Raw genomic sequence first — 21,139 nt, forward strand, 5'->3', positions numbered from 1 at the left:
ACAAAGTCTGAGAAAACTTTAAATATATAGTGAACCTTGTGTTCAGCTCCAGAGACTGAATTCTGTCTGCCCTTCAGACCTGTGTGTGTGTGTGTGTGTGTCTGTGTGTGAAAGGAACGTAAACGATGATGTATGAATATGTGTTTGTGCTGGAATGTGTGTGTTGTACTCGTCAGTGCTTTGGCATCACTTGTGTGTTTTCCCTGGAGCTCAGCAGGCAGCAGCTTGTCTGTTGGTTCAGTATGAACGTCAACAACACGCACACACACACGCACAAAGCTAAAGTGAACCTATACCGCAGCCAGCCACCAGGGGAATAGTTTCTGATTTGGAGTTTCTTCTTTTATTTCCTGTCGTCGCTTCTCTGAAGGAATCAGACCTGGGATCAGATCTCAGTAGAGTTTCAGTCCTGAAACCTTTAATGTCTGTAAAACACGTCACATCTTTTCTTTACTATAATAACTCTTATACAAATGTTACCATAAGGCCGCCCTCTGATACCTAAAAGATTTTCAGACTTTTTTTCTGGACGAACAGAAACTGAGCAGGCGGGACCTTCGCTGATTGGTCGGGCTCCTGTCACGTGACCTCCTTCACTTATTATCATTTAATAATCTGTCATGCTTAATCTTCAGGATTATAATTTTTCTTTCGTTGACGAGTCGGACAGAAAGCGCTCGAGACACAGAATCAAAGATCGGGACAAAGACGACATTTTAAAATGTTAATGTGCATAAAAATAGCTTTATTTCCAATAAATCAGGACCTGCAGCAGAAGCCAATGATTCATTGTCTTCTTCACTCCACTGGTGATTCACATGTGATGTTTGTGACAATAAGCAGCAGAACATTTCTCTCCATGTTCCCGAGCAGACCTGAGGCCGATCACTCATCGACTGAGCCAGACCATCTTTATCAAACATCATGAAACTGTTCATTGGAGGTAAAGACGAGCATCAAACTCGAATTTCAAAACATTTAGCAAATCTGTGGGCGTTTAATTTCGGCTCCAGCTGATAATCAGCTCAGGTCTGCTACTGAAAACATGACTCGGCACAACTTCCCCTGAACAACGACCACGTCAGCAATCCTTCTACAAACACACAAACAAACATAAATACAAAAGCAAGAACAAAAAAAAGTCTAAGAGATAATGGAAACTCTTACAAAATAAAAAGTTTCAAAACTATTTGCTTCTGAAAATCTCAAACTAGTGTATATAAAACTTTTAAAATCACATATACAACAGCTTAAAAGGGGGAAACACCCCAACCTGAAAGAAGGCAATACAATAATTTGACAGTTAAATTAATAAAAAAAAAAGAAAAAAAAAAGGACAAGTGGCTCTAACAACGAGAGGAGGTGAGTTAGTATTAGCATCGTAGTATCAAAACTCATTTACAGTAAAATCACAGGAGCGTTACTGTCGGGGGGGAAAAACACAAACAGAAAAGAACAATTTGGCATTTAAATATTTGGTAGATATTTCTTGTTGCCAGGATGTGGCTACGTACCAAGTGATTCTCATTTGTATCTAATGACTATGTACAAATCCTTGGTAGCCTGTGTGCCGCCGGCTTCAGCTACAGAAACGTGAGAACCTGTTCATGGCTTCAGCTCAGAACCCCCGAAAGAAAACATAAAACCAACGACTCACTGTCGGTGTAGCTTATCGAGAAAGCATCAACGCCACGAGTTCACAAAAGTACCAAAACACTACCGGTTTCTCCGATCACAGAGTTACAGGATAAACGATCAATAACATTTATTAGATCCATGAAGAAAAAAAATCCATAAGCTTGTGTGGACCTCAGTGCTCCGACATGAGGAGGCCGAGTTACAGGAAGACTCTACACTTCCTAGCTTTGTGGTAACGGATAGCGTAGCTTAGCATAAAGACTGGAAACAGCTCGTCTGGCTCTGTCCTGGAAACTGCCTCTGAATATTCACCTTATGACAATTCACTGTTTTACAGTTCAACTGGGAATTTACTGTAAATCATATTCCATCACGAGAGATGAAAACAAACTAAAGAGGGTTTTTTTCCCGGAGAATCATAATTTCAGTCGTTTCCGTGAGTTTCAAAGTCATAATGTGTAAATGTTCATAAAATGAAATAAATGAAAAAACAAACCTGATTTTAAAGCTTGTGAATCACTGAGCAGGGCTTTTACCTCATGTGATCAAATCTTTTCTGATGAAATCAACTCATTTACGTTAAAAGCAGAACGTGGTCTGGAAGCTCATGGAAACAGATTCACGAGGTTTGTGGGCGGCGACGTTTCATCGTCCGGATGTTTTCGTACCGAGAAGCAGAATCAGGAACAGAACCAGGCCGCTTCCTTTGACTCGATGCTAAGTCAAGCTAACGGGTTGTTAGCTCGATGCTAAGTCAAGCTAACGGGTTGTTAGCTACACAACGCCGTGTGTCAGTGACGAGTGTGGCACCGGAGTGAACGTGTGAGTTCATCACTGTGAGGAGAGGGCGGGCAGCCGACAGCTCCCGGATCACATGACCAAGCTGTGAGTGTGTGTGTGAGGAATGTGGGCGTGTCCTCCTGCAGGAGCTCGCCGGTCTGACTTCGCCATAATAACAGAAAAACAACCCCAGAGGCACAGCGGTAATTATTACAGTGGTAAAACATCTTCCTTTTGAAGAGCTGTTCACCCTGGCAGCAGAGGACAACACGGTGTGTGTGTGTGTGTGTGTCTGTGTGTGTGTGTCTGTGTGTGTCAGTGACCTGGGTCATGCAGTATTGTTGATAATAGTTTATCCTGATTAGTTGAGCTCTCTTATCTGGAGCTACACGCCAGACGACGGGACTTTCCCCCCCGAGGAGACTAAACAGAAGGTTTAAAGTAAAAAAAGAATCTGTTATAAAAGTCTTGTTTTTAATAAACTCTGCAGCATCTGAACGTTTACAGGACGTGAAGCGAATCTTCTCCTTCTCATCGACCTCCTGCCAGTACGTGTGGACGTGTGATTGGCTCCTCGAGGAGTAAAGGCACGCCCCTTCTGATGAAACCACAGCCATGTTACAAACGTGTGAGCTTTTCTCTGTTTAATAGAAAAAACTGAAATGTCTTGAATCTCTCTGCATCACATGGAGTTTGTGAAAAAAACAACAAAACTAAAAAACAATTAAAAATCATTTGCTTCAGTCGAGGGAGAAGCTTCAGTCCAAGAATCAGGTCGAGAGGAAGAGGGGGGGGGGGAATAAATAACTGGACAGTTAACGTGAACCAGAGATAAAAAAAAAAAAAAAACATCATTGCACTGTGTTAGTGTTTTCAACTGAAGAGAGAAGAAGAAAGACGAGTGGAACCTGTCAGAGTCCTGGTTGGTCCTCCTGACGTGGGGACAGATCAGAACGTGGGACGAGAGGACGACGTACCGAGGCTGAACCCGTCCTCTACTGGGGCTCCTTGTCCATAATAGACCCAGGACAGCCTGTGATTGGTTGAGAGAGCACCAGTGAAATTAGTAGACATCAGGCAGCAGGAGTCAGTGAGTCGGTTGTTGTTGGGGCGTCTCTCCAGGTTTGTACAGTCAGAAGAGGAGGAGGAGGAGGAGGACGAAGATGAGGCACTGTGAGGATCTGGCCCTGGATAGGTATTAACAGGTTTCAGGGAGTGAGGTGTGTGTTTGTGTGTGGGGGGGCTGTAGGGTCAGGGTCTATGCGTAGATCTCTGTGGTGGGGGCCTTCTTGTAGATGGGCTTCTTCCCCAGGTCGTAGCTGCCCTCGTCCTTCTTCTTCATGCGGTAGATGAGGAGGAGGATGAGGAGCACGGCGAACATCAGGCCCACGGCGCAGCCGGCGATCACAGCTGGAGGAGACGGACACAGACGTTTCACCGACGGACCAACAACTTGACTTTACAGATATCCTAGATTTTAAAATTCCTCTTATTTTTCGTTAATCTCTTCTCGTGATGGAAGGCGTTTTGATCTGCGTGGGACTGACCTGCGAGGACCTCGGTCTTGTTGAAGATGCTGTCCTCACTGGCGTGGGCCATGAGGACGTTGGGGGGGTACTCCTCGCTGGTCTCGGGGACCTTCCTCACCAGGGGGATCTCGTTGCTGTCCTCCTCCAGCTGGTGGACGGTTGGTCTCACCGGCAGCTCCGCCTCGGGGATCTTGTTGTCGTTGGCGTCGGGCTGAGGAAGAAGAAGAAGTCAGGAGGTCAACAAACTGTGATTGGACGCCAGGTTCCAGGAGGAGTCACCACGTCAAACTGTTTCCAGTGAACAACAGAATCTTCTACTGGTTGAGATCCAGGAACGTCTCTCACCTTGACTGAGGGTTCGGCCTCTCGCTCCGGGGACGCAGTCGCTGCTGTGGAAAGAAACAGATTCTTCATTAAATCTGAATCGTTTCAACTTTTTTTAATCTTCACACGATTCAAGAAGTGTTTTCTAAAGCAAGACGAGTGTGAAGACGGACCTCCGTCTCCTGAGCCAGAGGACTCCTCGTCTTCGTCCTCGTAAGACGGGTCCGTGTAGTAGTCCTCGTCGTCCTCGCCATCGTCCGTGAAGCCGAAGTCGGAGCCGTTGTGGGCGTCGCCCGATGACTCCAGGCCGTCGGTCTGTGTCGTCTTCATGGGCATCCACGTCTCCGTCTCCCTGACCTGCTGGGACAACAGGGGGGGGGGGGGTCAGTGGGTGACCTCCATCTCAGGCTAAACATCAGCTTTAAAAAACACCTGATAACTTCTCACCATCACTGAAGCTAAACTGGTGAATACTGGTAAAGGTGATAAATACCAGCACAGGGACGATGGTGATGAAGCTATGATGCAATTAATTCCCCAATATATTGATAATCACTTGATCTTTTATTATTTTTAACGCAAATGAAAACTGTTGTAACGAGAAAACAACAGTGATTAAATCAGCGTGACGCTCGACTCATCAACCTCTTTAATCACTGCACTTAATTTCATTGACCATTTGCTCAGTAAGCTGCGTAAATGGGATTAAAACAGAGCCCCCCCCATCAGACTAATTATCATTACAACACCATTAATCAGCGTTAAGCTCCAAACAAATGGCTGCAGAGGTGAAACAAGGCGAGAGAAGCAGACTCCTGAAACCAGTGCAAATAACTCCACACAAGTTTTAAATTAATTAACAGAACAGTAATTGGAAAAGCAACCTTGATTCAAAAAGAAACAATACATTGTGATTTTCTGTTTTATATAAATTAAACCAATATGTGCATTTAAATATGTTACGGCAGAAATGGTGAAATTATTTGTTTCACTGATTCTGGAAACATGTGACTGGTCATTTCAATTGAACTGACTTTCTATTGGACCAACTAATTAACAAAACTAACTCATCTTCAGGGCTGAAGATTAATGGATCTCATTCAGATTTTTCATTCTCATTCATCAGAGTAGAAAGAGAGAAACTGAGTCGGGAGAAGAAAAGAAGAAGAAGCTTTTCTTCCACTTCAATGAAACCTTCCATTTACTGAGAAGAAAAGACCACCACAAATCACACAGGACAAGTCAGGGCGACACACACACACACACAGAGACACACACAGTTGTGTTGACGTCATGAGTTCTCATAATTGCTTCCATCTGAGTCCCGTACACAGGGTCTTCATTTGAAGGGTTAACTGGTGGGAGGCCTCCCAGTATTATGTGTGTGTGTTTAAGTACTTGACATAGTAACGGTGTGTTTGAAGGTAATCCTCTCAGCCTTTAAAAAGTAGCCTATATGAGTAGTACTAGGGTGTGTGTGTGTGTGTGTGTGTGTTTGTGTGTGGGGGGGGGGGGGGGGGGGTTCTCCATTGTGACTGCACCGAGGCTTCAAACGAGGGCGGCCATCTTACTGGTCTCCCCTCAGCAACAAGGTCGACTCTCATCTGCTCAGATTTGAAAATACGTGAGGAACTCTTTTATTTCCGGTGACACGAGGGTTGTGTGTTTAATTTACCTCTAAATACAACAATCAAAGTTTAATGAAACCGCAACTTAAATCTTTTCTAATTAGTCGTGCCAGCCTGACGACTAAAGAACACCCCCCCCAGAGTACAAGACGCTGTGGTGGTGGATCACTGCTCCATTGTGTCCTCATGTAAACCCCATACGTGGGCCCGGTGGGGGGGGTAGTGTAAACCGGTGACTCCTCATTTCCTCGCTACTGTTCAGATGAACACGTTGCAACAGGCACGTCGACTCACATTATAGGAATCACACTCATTCATGTTGGTCGTGAGTCACTCGTACTGTAACGGGGGGGGGGGGGGGGGGGAGTTCTACTGGGTCCACTTCTGTGTGAGCTTCAAACAACCAGGTTCATAAACAGAAACATGTTCAACTTGAGACGAGCGTACAACATCAAGAGTCATAACTCTCGGTAAACATGCTTCCTGGATTATCTTCATGTCACGAGTCGATGGTGATAAAGTTGTTATGGATCCGTCTTCGCTGGATGATTGAAAAACAAAAGTAGCACCTGTGTTTTTAACTCAAGTTAATCTGATAAGTTAAAGACAACAAGTTTCACACCCACTGAGGTCGATGTGTTCTTCTCTGTCAGAGTCCTGCCATGTCAACAAACTGCTCCTGACCTTCAGACCCCCCCCCATGGTGACTGAGGAGATCTGAGATAACAACTAACTGGCCCACAGGCGAGCGGAGGCCTGCACCGACAGGCCCGCTCCACTACACGCAGGAGGACAAACACGTCCAGGAGACATTTTGTTATGTTTCATGTTGTGATTGTGAGTCGACGGGCGGCTGATCCCATCTTCACTGTGTTCTCCAGCTGGGACGGGACCCAGGCCAAGTCTCACTCGCAAAAACAAGTTCGGTCTGGACAGGAAGCAACCGAGTGAACAACATGAGAGCCCACAGGAGGATGAAGTGATGTGTTGCTGTGTGACTGTACAAACACAACAAAAATGTGCTCGGCCTGCGCAGACTGGCACAGAGTGTGTGAACAGAGGTTACGTCACCGAGCAAACATGAAAATCAGCTCTCGTGGTGATTTTACTAACACGGAGCGTCTCATCTGCTAGAGCCACGGTCCTCCAGTCCCGACAGCCGGAGCCCCAGGACCTGGACTTCAGTGAAACACAAATTATCTGTTTCCAAGCTCTGCTGTTTTAAAGATGCTGCTTGTTCTCAGCCTTTAATGGACCCCGAGGCACAAAGTACAAACTGTACAGCCGAGTGGTTTGGTGCAGGAGAAAACCACCAGTCAAAGCCAACATCCTGAGAAACCAGTTAATAACAGAATAATGAGTCAGTACTTGACGTAACCTGAAAGTACAGGAACAGACGTCTTTTAACCAATATTTCCCAGAAAGTAGGATTATGAAGCTACGTCTGTTAACCCTGAGTAACCCAAAGTCTTCTTGGAGGTGGTGCACCACATTGTTTCAGTCCAGAGCCACTGAGGAGGCCCACTGAGGAGGCACACTGAGGAGGCCCACTGAGGAGGCCCACTGAGGAGGCCCACTGAGGAGGCACACTAAGGAGGCACACTAAGGAGGCACACTGAGGAGGCAGGGGTCCCCAGGTTGTCCTCTGTTCAGTGATTCACAGCCTCGTCCTTCAGCCCGATGTGGAGGATGTGACTCGAGGCCAAGCCGATGAGTTTTCAGCCAAACGAGCGGATTGAACGGAGAACGCTCGGTTCCAGTGGTGATGCAAGGCCCGTTAGGTTTAAACTTACTGCAACACAACAAGGAACCAGCAGTGAACACATCTGCATCTCAACAAACCTCCCTGGACTTAAAGTCTTACTTTTCATAATTTAAATCAAAGATATCTACTTTTATAAAAAAAAAGACGACTTTACATAGTAATCAGCTCAGCTGACCTTTGACCTGAGACTCATGGTCGACCCACAGGTCCGAGCCAAACAAAGCTCCTCTTTGTTGAATAAAATCCATTTTAATTATCGAGTTTCCTCTCTGTGTCAAAACACGACCATGTGACTCACACATCATCACAACTGACGGAGCCAACAGATTAAAGTCCAGAGGGAAACAAACACACTCCTCGTTTAGCTCCAGCTCGACAAGTCAAAAGGTTCAGAGTGAATTTTCACTTGTGTGAACTATCCCTTTAAAATCCTTTTACTCTGGCCACTTATCGGGTCATGTTGAGGAACTCGCACTGAAAATGAAGAGGTCACTTCCTGTGCTGCCCCCCCCTCAGCCTCGGCTCATCTCAGCGTGGAGGTTCTAAACTCTCCAGCTCTCTAATAGTCCGGTGTCTGAAAGGCAGACTGTCAAGACACCCGCCACCCGGCCCTCAGCCCTGTCCCTCCCATTGACGCCGAACAATGGCGCCGGACGCCTCGGGAGCATATCAATGACCAAGGTAACCGGGGATAAGCCTCCAGCAGCCTCCTTCATTAAACCGGGGGAAACAATCCGTCCATCTGCCAACACAGACGAGGCATCTGCTCCTTTCACACCGCGGCCTGGAGGAGGAACGAGGTTATGAAGAGAAAGAACCACCAGCACAGAGGAATCTGCCGTCTTATGCTTTTGGGCGTCTTCTGACCTCTGAGGAAAAACTCATGTTGCCGGTATAACTTTCTTTTTCTGTGATATTTGGTCTGAGATTCTGACGGCTCTGATGGGGAACAGGGATAAGAAGTAAAAAAGTGCTTCCCCCGTTGTTTCACCTCCCTCCGGGTCCCATCCTGTTCTCTCCCCTCCCCCTGCTGCTGCTGGCTGATACTCGAACCAGCAGGATTTACACTGTGTATTGTGTCGCCTGATCTGCTTGTAAGAGGCACTTCTGACCCCTGATGATCTATAAAACCACCTTGTTTGATCCAGAACAATCAGGATCCACTGTTTCCACCGGGGGCCTCATTGCTCGGAACACACTTACCTTCACTCCGACAGTCGAGCTCCAGATTCCTTCTACCTACGCCTCATCTATCTATAGCCGTGTTTCCACCTCCCAGCAGCATGTGAGACTTGACAGTGACACACAGAAGTCACAGCGATCCTGAAGAACCTCACCAAGAGAACCCGGTGGGAGCTTTTTCAAAATAAAAGAAGTCAGTTCTTAAAATGCCATTTTGTTTTTGGCCTTGGGAACAAAGTTCTGATCAGCTGACTTTTACACCAACACCATTATAAAAATGAAGGTGAATAACACTTGTACTGGTTTACATAACCTCTTAGCTGAGGTAGTACAGATTTAAAGCCCCCCCCCCCCCCTCATCAGTAAACAGACATTACTCAGTAGTGAGTAATGTTGGAGCTTTTTCTTTTGACTGCCCATTTCCTGAGCATGAGATAAGAGTCTGAACAGACGCTGGCTCAGCCGCTGCTGATAAAACTAATTGGGTTTTGACGAGCACCACCTAAGGGAGCGTCCCCGGTCTTATCGTGATGACTTCTATCGGTCCCTCCCCCCCCCCCCCCCCCCCCGCCAGTGGAGCCGCCCGGTCATGAATCCAGGTTATTAGCAAATCCACAAGCGATGGACAAATAACGTGCAGGGCCTGCAGCGAGTCAAAGTGATACAGGAGCCTCTCGATTGGCTTAGCTCCTCTTCCTTCTTCAGACTCTTCGATGTCCGTCCCTCAGGCAGACATATCGCTGGCCTGGATCCAAATCTCCACCAAACACTGGATGTGAGCTACTGACGAGTCTTCATCAGCCAGGGATCCACTCCAGGCCTCAAGTGGTGGGAAATAACAAGAGGCAGCCAAACAGGAAATGTCCCTCGAACACAAACCCACTTGTGTCTCGTAGAAGCCAGAGAACAAACATGAATATGGATCAGTCCAGAAAAAGACTGACTTCAAGAGGTGAGAATCCTCCATTCATTAACCGTGGAAGGTCGGTCACAATCAAACCCATTCAGTTCTGGGATGAGACGCGTTTAGAGTCACTTCCAGTTCCAGCTCAAAGCAACAGTTAATTCTGGATTAATGAAACAATAGATTACCATGGTTATTTACAAATGGACATTAGTCAGAAACTTCAACATGTTCCTCCGACTCATCGACATGTTGAGAGACCTGGTTCTGGAACAAACCCCATCACAAACCACTACTCACATCAGATGCTGATATTTTGACTTCTGTAAGGTTCTGTTTCTGATCCTATTCTGTAAAACGATAATTATTTTCCATGTTTTGCTGCTCGTGTACATCAGTGATGTAAACCTTAAAAGGAGTCAGCTAAAGGAATCTTTCTACTATGCTAAGCTAATCGTCTCAGCCTCGTCCAGACGTGTGATTGAGTCTTTCACTGTCTCCTCTGACTGGGAGCACTGGAACAGGACTTTGAACGATCCTGTGTGTTATGCCGTTCGGCCGCCTGAGGAATGTGTCTCACTGTGGGTCGGTTAAGAAGCCACGACCTTGGCGATGCAGTCGGCCACCACATTCCTCTTTCTTCTCCGGGAGCCAAGAACGAAACCCAGTTAACAGCGATGGGCCGAATCAGCGTGAACTGCTGCTCTTCTAGGTCCAAACTGGGACATCCCGCGGTGAACTGGTTTCCAGTTGGACGCTGCCCCTCATGGCTCCAGCTTCATGCTGATATGAACGGGTTCACACATTTTACACAGCACGTGTCCTGCTGCATTGAAATTCCAGTTGATATTTTAGGATAGTAGGTCATCCAAAAGAAAATATGGAAACCAGCGAGAGATTAAATATAGTTTTTACTTTCAGGATTTGTTCTCAAGATCCTCAACTGTCAGCACTTTGTCCAACATGTGGCGTCTCTCTGCCAAAACATTACTTAATGTCTAAAGGTAACACACACATACACGACACACAGACACACAACACTAGCACAAGTTAATCACAGCTGAATTATGTGGATTTGAAACGGACAAGGCGGCCTCGCTCGCTGACAATGGGTTTAGTGACTGTGGCTGAGCGAGCCACTGGTGGGCTAACACAGAGAGGTAGACCTCACACACAGACACACACCACACTGCAGAGATACACAAAGCGACGCACACACCACATCAAAGACGTACTGTATTATCGAGGCACATTTGACAGGAAGGATGTCTGAATGAGGGGAAGCCCTCATACCACCCAAAAGCACTGTGATCTCGAGTGGCTTTGTGCGTGTGTGTGTGTGTGTGTGTGTGTGTGTGTGTGTATACACTGTATATGGCGTTACAGAAGTCTGACAGAAAACGGGGTAATTTAGTTTCGTTTGTGGGAAGTTAAATTCCAGAGAAACCGCAGGACTTCTACCGAAACACCGAGACTTCACAATAAAAGCAGTTCTTGTTGAGAATGAATGTGAGGTCACTCAAATGCAAATGGCTGAAATCAACAACTGATGCTGGGGGCCACTGCCAGACCAAGCTGCCCCAGGACCCTGATACACAGGATCTTCTGAGATGCACCGGTCCTGCAGAGGTTTGAGTATTACCTCTCATTGTGTTTCTACAAAGTCAGAAACATCTGTCCTGCTCGGGGACGAGAGCCTCGGTGCTGATGGTTGCTCAGGGTCTGGCTTCAGGCCTGGAACCACCATCTGTCAGAGTGTGACAGCGCGTCGTGGGACGGCCGAGCAACAGCACCGACATCAAACGTTCTCCCTCCAGGCTCTGTGATACATTTCCCAATGGAAACACAGAGAGGATCATGTTCCACGTTCTGCCACGGCTCTCTATATTTATCTACGTCCACCACAAAGCCACAGCAGCTTTTCTTTTCGGGCATGGGGGAGGTGGCGGCGAAGAAACTGATGTTTCCCAGGCACTCGATGTAAATAAGTATGTGCTGTTGGCTGGTGGAGTTTAGGGTTAAAATGTGTTTTTATTCTCACCTGTAGAGCTGAAACAGAGGCAGTTAAATTCTTCTTCTGCTTGCAACTAATCCAAAGGTTTTATTTACTTTGCTGTAAGACGAGATAAAGCTGAAGCATTAGAAATGTTTTATTGCTTCATAAACGTGAGCATTTGCTGCTTTTCTTTATCAAACCGGGAAAAATAAGATATCTTTGGGTATATTGCAGATTAAATGAGCATTAAAGTCACGAGGAAACTGTACACATGTAAAGCATTAGTTGTTCATGCTGTTAAACTAAACGAGAAGGCAATTAAAACCAGGAAGATGACAATTATTCAGGGCATGAACTTACTGATATTTATCATATGACCATCACTCCTTCCTGCAGAGTGCTACAATAATTCCTCATAATAGACGACCAGGATAATCAAATACTCATGTGAAAAATAACTTCAGCTAAACGTCAGAACAATGCAGTGGAGAGTTTCCAGACAGCTTAAGCTAAAATTACATTAAAACTAAAATACGGAAGTTCTAACAAAGGCCTTTTGAGTAAAATGAAATCAAAACTTCAAGAGTAGCAGACACCCTGTGTATTAAACCAGAAAGTGGATCCAGCCCAAAGAGCGTGTCCAGAACCGCTGCATGAAAGTGATATTTAACCAGTGCAGGAGGGGTTTCATGGTCTACCTCTGCCCTGAGCCAAGCAACTGCCAGAATATGTGGTGGTTGAAAGGGGGGGGGGGGGGGGAGAGAATCAGACTCTCGACCGCTCTCCATCAGAGGCAGGAAGGACAAAACCCTCCTCTCTCTGTGCCAACATTCCACGGCCCAAAGGGATTTTATAGACCAGCGGACAGCAATGCAGGAACCATTATTACATCCCAGTGATACTATTTATCATGCTCCCCCCCCCCACGTTCTGTTCACCACACACAAGCTCTCTGTGCACCCCATCATGCAACCGAGACAAAAACATACTTCCTTAAAAACCTGGCTCATTCTCGTGCAAATGATTCAAGAGCTTAATGCAAAACCAGGCACATTCCAGCCAGATATAAAAAAATGGACCCGGCCCTGAGGGCAACAGGCTGCAGTGTGTTGCTGCAACAAGGATTAACTCTGAGGAAAGAGGATTTCCTTCACTCTGATTAACCAGCAAAGTTAAGACCGAGCACATTTGATAAGTTATGGGGCTGAGATGTGGCTAATTGAAATTAAAATCACCCGGGGAGACTTTAAGGACACCGTGTCCCTTTTAATTTAACAGCTACAGGAGCTTCTTATCTTTCTATTTCAGCAGAAAATGCTGAGGTCAGTGGAAAAAGTTGTGAAGAGCCGGTTTGGTCTGACCCGGTCCGAGTTGGACAAACTGGAATCATTGTGCATGAAGCTTAACAGACCAAAGCACAGCATATTGGACATGAATCCAAATAGATTGAGACGCTGCCAAATGAATCAATAATTTTCCATAATTAGAAGAATGTAAGTGTCTCGATATCCAGCAGATGAGATCACCGACTCTAACCATTGATCAAAACTCTCCAATCGGGCCTGTGGCTAATCCAAAAGAGGCTTCTCTGTATTCAGAGCGTTCTCTATTGTCAGGTAGCGGAACATTGTTATCGATTAGCTGGGAACGCCAAACCCACATACCAATAATGACCTCAGTGGGTGGAGAGAAGAAAGGGCTGGAGGGAGGGAGGGGGGGGGCAGAGGGAAGGATTGTCATAGCTCAGAGGCTAAGTATTCATCAAAAGAAAAGTTCAGAAAAGAGAACAAACAAAAGACAAGTGATCACAGGGGGAGACGGAGGCTGGAAAACAAAGTCACAAAAAGGCGAGAAGGCAAAATGCACAGAGTAAGAGCAGAACAAATAAGAGATGAGATAATGCTGATATTTTGGTTGGGAAAGCTAGAGGTGTATCCATGATGCTGCTGCTGCTCTGGGCTAGAGGACAGCAGTGTCCCTTATGAAAAGCCCCAGGGCCCTATTGAGATCCCTCCAAGTGTGCAAAATCCCAAAGAGGGCCGGTCAAGGTCACCAGGGGTCACATTCCAGAGGGGAAATCAAAAAAGACTAGCTGGGGGGGGAGACAGAGTGAGCCAGCAGAAGCTGTGCTTGGTTGAGGAATGTCACAGATTGTAAAGACGAGGAGGATCGGACCGCCGGCAACATGCCGATGAAGTTCAGCCCGGGCTCCACTGGTGGCTCCATGATGGGAGCCCTCCATGTGTCACAGGAACCAGCAGAGGACATGCATGTGACACTAAACCAAACCAGTACACGTCAGGCATGTGCTCGGACCTGGAGGGACTGGTAGAGGCCGCTCGTCCTGCTCTCACACCATCTGCACTGACCAACTGGTCGGACTGGGAGGGAAGGATGTAGATGTTTGTGTGTGTGGACTTCACATCTCCACTACACACATGCAAAGCTCAAACCACCTCTCTCTGCTAATGTTCCACTGATTGAACTGAAGCCACGCACTTCAGTTACGTTTTACAATAAACTGGACCCCCCCCCCGACAGCACGCACAGGGCAAACACACAACCAGCACATGTTGTCTTTGTGTTCCAGAGCATGACATGCTCTGGTGTTTGAACAACACTGGTTTCAAATATAGAGTTAATGGAGAAACCAAGATTAGAATAAAAAGGAGCGAGAGAGTTATGGAAAAATCCAACACAAACAGAAAACTCCAGACAGCCCACACGAGGACGGGACACACCCGAAAAACAATTACAACACACAAACTTTCTGAAGCCAGTAAACTCCAGCGGGGGAAAACCTCCAGATGCCTCATGAACCAACCTTTAAGACCTGAGCCAGTTCAGTGACTCTCACACACATTCCTGAGGAGTGGAGTCACAACACAGAGACTTCAACAACACAAACTGTTCTAAAAGGTTATCGTCTGCCACTCACACAATTATCTCAAATATCGATATCGACTGATGAATATTAAGTATGTGATTTTCAGGCCACACCTTCCAGCCCACGTCTCCCAACTACGCAGCTGTGAAATCCAGTAGGAGTATCTTAGGTCATTATCATCATTGAACAGCTGCATTGATCAAGAGATTAGTCAACAACACACACTAGTAAGAAGACACAGTTCACATCCCAGTCAACTGCTCATACTCTGAGAAACTGTGTTAGCCATTAATCATTACTTAAATTAAAATAAGTCAGAAATTAACCGGCAGACTTCGATCCTTCTGTAACACAACACTGAAGCCTCCCTCCACAGTGGATTGGTAACTGAACGAACATTAGTAAATACACACTTCAACCTGGTGGACACAGTCGGCCGTCTACACACTGACACCTCTATGTGTGTGTAGAGAGAAGTGTGTTACAGCCTCATTGGACCTGATCATAATAAACATCTGTGAATCAATGAGCAGGTGTTGGCTGCAGGTTATGGAACAAGTCAAAGAATCTGAAACACACACACACACACACTTGTGTTTACTGTCAGTACGTAGAGGAAACACAATGTGTGAAGGTAAATCATTCTGTGAGTTGTGTATCTATGTGCTGCCGATCAATTTGCTTTGTGAATTAATGTCGAGTGAAAAAGTGGCAGATTAAATAAAGATGATTCTACTTTCTGCTCCTCTTCATTCTAGGTTTTGAGTTTGGTCGTAGAATGAAACAAAGGTTATATAAACAGCCCAGAATCAAAGAGTTAGCACGGGTGTGTTTGGCCCATCTCCCCCCCCCCCCCGGGCCTCAGACTGGGTAACAGCAGTGACCCGCTCCCCCTCCTCCACCTTAGCTGTGGAGCTAGTTAGCTAACAACCCTGAGGCTGGAACAACTTTTAAAACTTCAGAACTTCTCTTCTCTTCCCTTCCGGCTCGAGGTTCGAGCTTTGAACGTCCCGGAGCCGGAAGTGAACAGTTTAAATAAAGTTAAATCAAAGCTCCGCGAGACGATGCTAGCCGAGGTTAGCTTAGCGCCGCCAAGGGGAGAAGTTTAGCTCGGGTTCGAGAACCGGTCACTTACCGACTCGGTACACACGGAGGCGGCCAGGAGGAGGAGCAGCACCAGCCGCAGCATGGTTCCGTTCGGACCGGGAAAGAGTTCAGGTACACGGGAGGTCTGCGGAGGATCCACGCAGAGTTCACTCGGACGCGCTGCGGGAAGCGGAGGGCTCGTGTTCCGGTAAAAGTCCAACTACAGAGAGGGGCCTCCACCGTGTATCGGCTCGTGTGTCTTTAGTCTCCGGTGTGTCTCCGGTGTGTCTCCGGTGTGTCTCCGGTGTGTCTTGTGTCTCCGGTGTCTGGTCCACTTCACTGGATTTTCGCCGTCGGCGCTGCAATATATACCCTCAACGCTCTCCGCCAATCAGCGCAGACCTCCGCCGTGACGTCAGCCCCTCCACCTTCCCTCATAATTTACGGTAAATCCCGTGGCCACGCCCCCAGAGGCCCGAGCGAGAGCCGGAAGTAACCGAGCGGCAGGTTATCAAAGAGAATAAAAGCACCGGGCTGTGTGGAAGTGGAATTCAACTGTGACGAAGATGAAAAGTACAAGTTCCTCAAAGTTAATGACATCATGTGAGTATTTAACATTTACTCGAAAGCTCTGAACACTAGTTTGTAAATGTCAAAAAGCACTACAATTAAATTCTAATATATTATTATGTATTCAATGTATATTATTATTTTACTATACATTTTGTTTTTTATATTCATATTATCATTAAAGACATCTAACCTTGCATATAGTGTATCTATCTATCTATCTATCTATTTATATACCCATCTATCTATCTATCTATCTATCTGTCTGTCTATCTATCTATCTATCTGTCTATCTATCTATCTATCTATCTATCTATCTATCTATCTATCTATCTATCTATCTATCTATCTGTCTGTCTATCTATCTATCTATCTGTCTATCTATCTATCTATCTATCTATCTGTCTATCTATCTATCTATCTATCTATCTATCTATCTATCTATCTATCTATCTTTCTGTCTATCTATCTATCTATCTATCTGTCTATCTATCTATCTATCCATCTATCCATCTATCTATCTATCTTTTTGATGATGTCTGCTGAAATGGTTTTAGTTCTTTTAGGGACATTTTGAATTGACTGGTGTTTATTTGGTTTTCAGCGCCCCAGTTGTCCGTAAATGGAAACTCTGTGTCTGTGAAGTTTTTCTGCTTCATGGAAATTCTATGAGTGACGACATCTTCCGGGAAAAAGTATACCCCCCTTTTTCTCTTCCCTCTCTCTCTCTAACTCTCTCTCTCTCTCTCTTTTCACCATAAAGCATAAAGAGAAACTGGTAATTCTACACTGTGTTATTATTATATTGTGACTTTAAATCAAACTGAATTAAGTAGTTTTGAGTCACAGCCCATACATGCATATAATCTGTCTATCTTGGAGCAGGTTTTTAAAAAAATTATATCAAAAACCAGTTGAAATAATAATAATAATAATAAGAAGTAGTATTTGTTAAGTTGGTGTGGACGTGTGTTCAGTACTTAGCGTACTTGCTACTGAGAAATGAACGTCCACCTAAATCTTTACTGACGTTATAAAAATGAGAAGAAGAGTCATTTTCTATAGACTTCTATAGAAACTACAAGAGGAGTCGCCCCCTGCTGGTCACTACACAGAAGACAGCTTTCATGTCCATTGGCTTCACTTTACAGATGTGGAGTCTATGAACATTGTTATCATGTGAATGTGATTGTGCAGCTGAGTTGTGTGTTCGGCTTCATGTAGGCTTCACACTGATTCAGATCTGACCACAGAGAATCTTTCATTAAGTTGCCACTCACACATAATGTGGGGAATTTCACCAGAGGATGAGGTAACACAAAGAAAACACACAAAGAAGAGATAATGAAACACTCACACACACTCACAGTACAGTATGTCTTTATCTGTGGTTGTGTGTGGTTGTGTGTGTGGTTGTGTGTGTGTGTATAGATTGCTCAATGTATTTGTTTAGCATGATTACGTAAATGTTCATTAACAGCAGAATAATGGGGCAGTAAATCGTTGGTTCAAGACATGAGAGGAAATTAAGTTAGTGACATCGTGCACTTAGACTGTGTGTCTGTGTGTGTGTGTGTGTGTGTCTGTGAGTGTGTGTGTGTGTGTGTGTGTCAGGTAAACAGCTGACACGCCCCTCAGAGCTATTTATAGATCAGGTCCGGAGGGAGTTATTGTGGAGCTATAGTCTGTTGATGAAAAAGGGAACTTGGACTTTCCAGCTCGTCCTCGGCGAGCCGCTCAACACCTGGTGGAGAACAACCAGGACTTCCCCCCCCCCCCCCCCCCCCCGCCTCGTTTCAGAAAGGAAAGTGTTGTTCCCTCTGACGTGTCACGACTGGGTGTGTTCGCCTCAACACATCCCGAAGCACTGACAATCTTATCAAGGTTTGATATCGTATGAAGACAAGAAAAGAATGTTCTCATATAACTGAGGATTTGTTCACACCTGGTTTGGTTCAGAGCTTCAGACTCTTCAGATCAGGCTGAACCTGAACATCAGGTGTGAACGGTTCCTCAGAGCAGAAGAGGAGTTCTGGATCTGGATCCAACTGAACCATGTCCCCCAGAGCTCCGGAAACTCAGCATCTTTCCACTTTTGGATAAGTCAAGACCTTCTGACCCATCGCAGGAAGTTGAGAAAACAGTGAACAACAGAAGAAGAAGCTGAAGTGAAATAAGTTGCTTCTACTTCCACTTCGCTTTTCTCCTAGTCGATGGTTTTGTGAGTCTGTTGAATCAAGGATGTGTTTGATACAAACTGAAAACCTTCACATGCTTTATTCTCAAAAACAAATTACATCAGTAAATGTAATTTTGTTTTATTTTACAAGCTTTTAAATGACAGAGTTTTTCCTACGAGTCAGAGAGACGTGAGGAGGCGGCTGCTCGTTTCCAGGTCAGATCAGATCAACAGGGAACAAGAGAACACAGGTCAGTTCCCCAAAGAGACGGGAACCAGGAACCTCTGTGTGTGTGTGTGTGTGTGTGTGTGTGCGTGCAATGGCAAATGAAAACATAACAGTTTATAACAAAAGTTTTAAATATGTTAATTGAACACAAAGTATTCCCAGCCATCCTCTGTTTTCTTGTCATTTTTGATTTGCATTGTTCTGAAACTGAAATGTCCCTCAAACCTGAACAGGAAAGTTTGTCGAAGTCCAAATGAATTGTATGATTGTGTGATTGTGTGTTTGTGTCGCTCTGCGTCATGTGTCTCTTCTATAAAAGGTCCCATGATCAGCCCGGAGATTAGATTATGGTGAAAAACAAATAACCGTCCCACAACGAGGAGGAAGCCACAAAGGTCACGATCAAATGAAGCACAGACTCTCAGTCATCGGTCAATATTCATAATGTCATAATGCAACAGGAAGTGAGAGGTCCGAGTCAGACGGGGACTTCACTCATCGTCCGTGATCGGAGCTCGTCCGAGAGAAACGTGAAGTGAAGACGAGGCCTCGAGAAAGAACAGGAACTGAATCACGAAGGTTGAGATCCTCAGATCTGTAGAAGAAGAAGGATCAGAAACAGCTTTTTAAAACGACAGAGGTGAGAAACTGAGAGAGTCACACGTCCAAACTGATCAGAAACACAAACAGCTGAACATCAGTGGGATAAGGACGACCTGACAGGACATTCATTTAATGTCTACTTTGATTCTTTAGTTCGATCCATGTCCCATCTGCTAACATGGAGGAGGTTTACGACCTGTACAGCAGCCAGACACCAGGGGGCGATGTCGTCCATCTTTACTCACAGTCTATGGTCTCACTGTCCGTTAGCATCTAAGCTAATTATCACAGTTTCCTTTAGTTTCTAATGATTAACTTCAAATATCTGATTCACAGAAGAGAAACTTGAGAAACTCGGACACAACATTTCTGTCAAATCCAGATGTTGACCTGAGCAGCTGCAGATGTTCACATCAGCTTCATGATGCTGAACAAGAACCCGCAGCAGGTTGGGTTTCTGGTGCTTTTAGCGCCCTCTGCTGATAAAGTATGTAAACAACAGCTGTATCATCATCATCATCATCATAATATTCTGGTCAGATCACAACATTAGCTCAAGCTGAGCAGTACAATACTGCCACCTTGTGGACAAAAGTGAGAAATGAAGGAGCAGTCAATCTATGAATTATCAACTACTATAATTGTAGGTATATATATATATATATATATATATATATATATATATAAGTATTTTTTTTTTTGTATGTATTTTTTTTCTTGCAACAGTACAACAACAGTTGTTTTTTGTTGGATACTGGGTATATATTTATTTGATATACTGGTATTCCACAAGAAGCCGTTATGGCGGAGCGCTATGGAAACGCAACAGGAAGTCAGCCAATTTTTTACTTTGACACGTTCGATCATATCAACTTTAAATTACGTCATCTCAACAACGTGGAGATTCAACCTAGGTGGCGTTTGATTGAGGTTGTCGCATCTGTGTGATGTCAGAGTGTCTGTGTGTGTGTGGGGGGGGGGGGGGGGGGGGGGGTCATAGATTCCTCTGATGTCTTCGACGTTGCACAGATGAGAGATTTTATTCGATCTGAACGAGAGTTTCTGTTTCTGACCTGAACAGATCACAGATCAGTCTGTGCGCAGTGACACTGACACGCTGCACGTGATGGCGTTCTCCCACCCCCCCCCCCCCCCCCCCTCCGCGGCCCTCCCGAGCTGTATTATGGTAACAGTACAACACAACCTCTGAGTAAATTTACTTAGTTACTTTGCTTCCCACCTCTGGGTTTATACATATATTCATGTAGCCCTGACATGTAAATGTAGATTATCGATTATTCGGTTTTCAGTTCTCATTTCTGTCTAATGTTAGATGCTTGGACAACATTTAATATCCTTGATATAATAGTAGTTTTATTCCACAGCATCAGAGGTGTCACCACATTCTGCCTCCTGGAACAACAACACGTTCATGAAACCATTACAAGTGAGAACTGAACTGAACTGGGTCACTACACTGACGTCCTCCAGGTGCAGGTGGAAATCTAAAGATCCCTGAGACCAAGCAACTGAACCAGATGTGTTTTATTACAGAGGCTGGAAACCTCTGCAGACACAGAAGATGGAACATCTGTCAGGAACTTGGTGGAGATCAGTTTTCACAGGATCATGAAGAACATCTTGTTTCTCTTGTTGACATGTTGCAGTCCAGGAAGTTTCTTTGTTTCTGTGCATTTGCAGAAGTTGACATTTGAAACCGGTCTCAGACAGTGATGTGTTGTTCAGGTCTGGATGGATCGCCACCTCCGCCTGTAGGTGGCGCTCTGCTCCCACAATCACCGCTGCAGGCTGGTCTGACGCAGCAGGAACTGGCCCCAG

At 45.3% G+C, this 21,139-nt stretch overlaps 1 protein-coding gene across 2 annotated transcripts; it reads right to left on the reverse strand.

The window, feature by feature from the left end:
• Positions 1–714: 714 nt before the first annotated feature.
• On the reverse strand, positions 715–16,068 carry sdc4 (syndecan 4). Of its 2 annotated transcripts, none has more exons than XM_053435535.1 (5): positions 15,769–16,068; positions 4,445–4,628; positions 4,293–4,336; positions 3,966–4,158; positions 715–3,828 (listed from the first exon to the last, which is right to left on the reverse strand). In XM_053435535.1, exons 1-5 carry the CDS (start codon positions 15,820–15,822, stop codon positions 3,677–3,679), a joined length of 627 nt encoding a protein of 208 aa, XP_053291510.1. In that variant the 5' UTR covers positions 15,823–16,068; the 3' UTR covers positions 715–3,676. The 2 variants fall into 2 exon arrangements, with proteins under 2 accessions (XP_053291510.1, XP_053291509.1); XM_053435534.1 differs by having other exon boundaries at positions 4,445–4,631.
• Between the last annotated feature and the right edge of the window lie 5,071 nt (positions 16,069–21,139).

The sequence above is a fragment of the Pleuronectes platessa genome, chromosome 2 (genome assembly GCF_947347685.1).
Source record: "Pleuronectes platessa chromosome 2, fPlePla1.1, whole genome shotgun sequence".
NCBI classification, from domain to species: Eukaryota; Metazoa; Chordata; class Actinopteri; order Pleuronectiformes; family Pleuronectidae; genus Pleuronectes; species Pleuronectes platessa.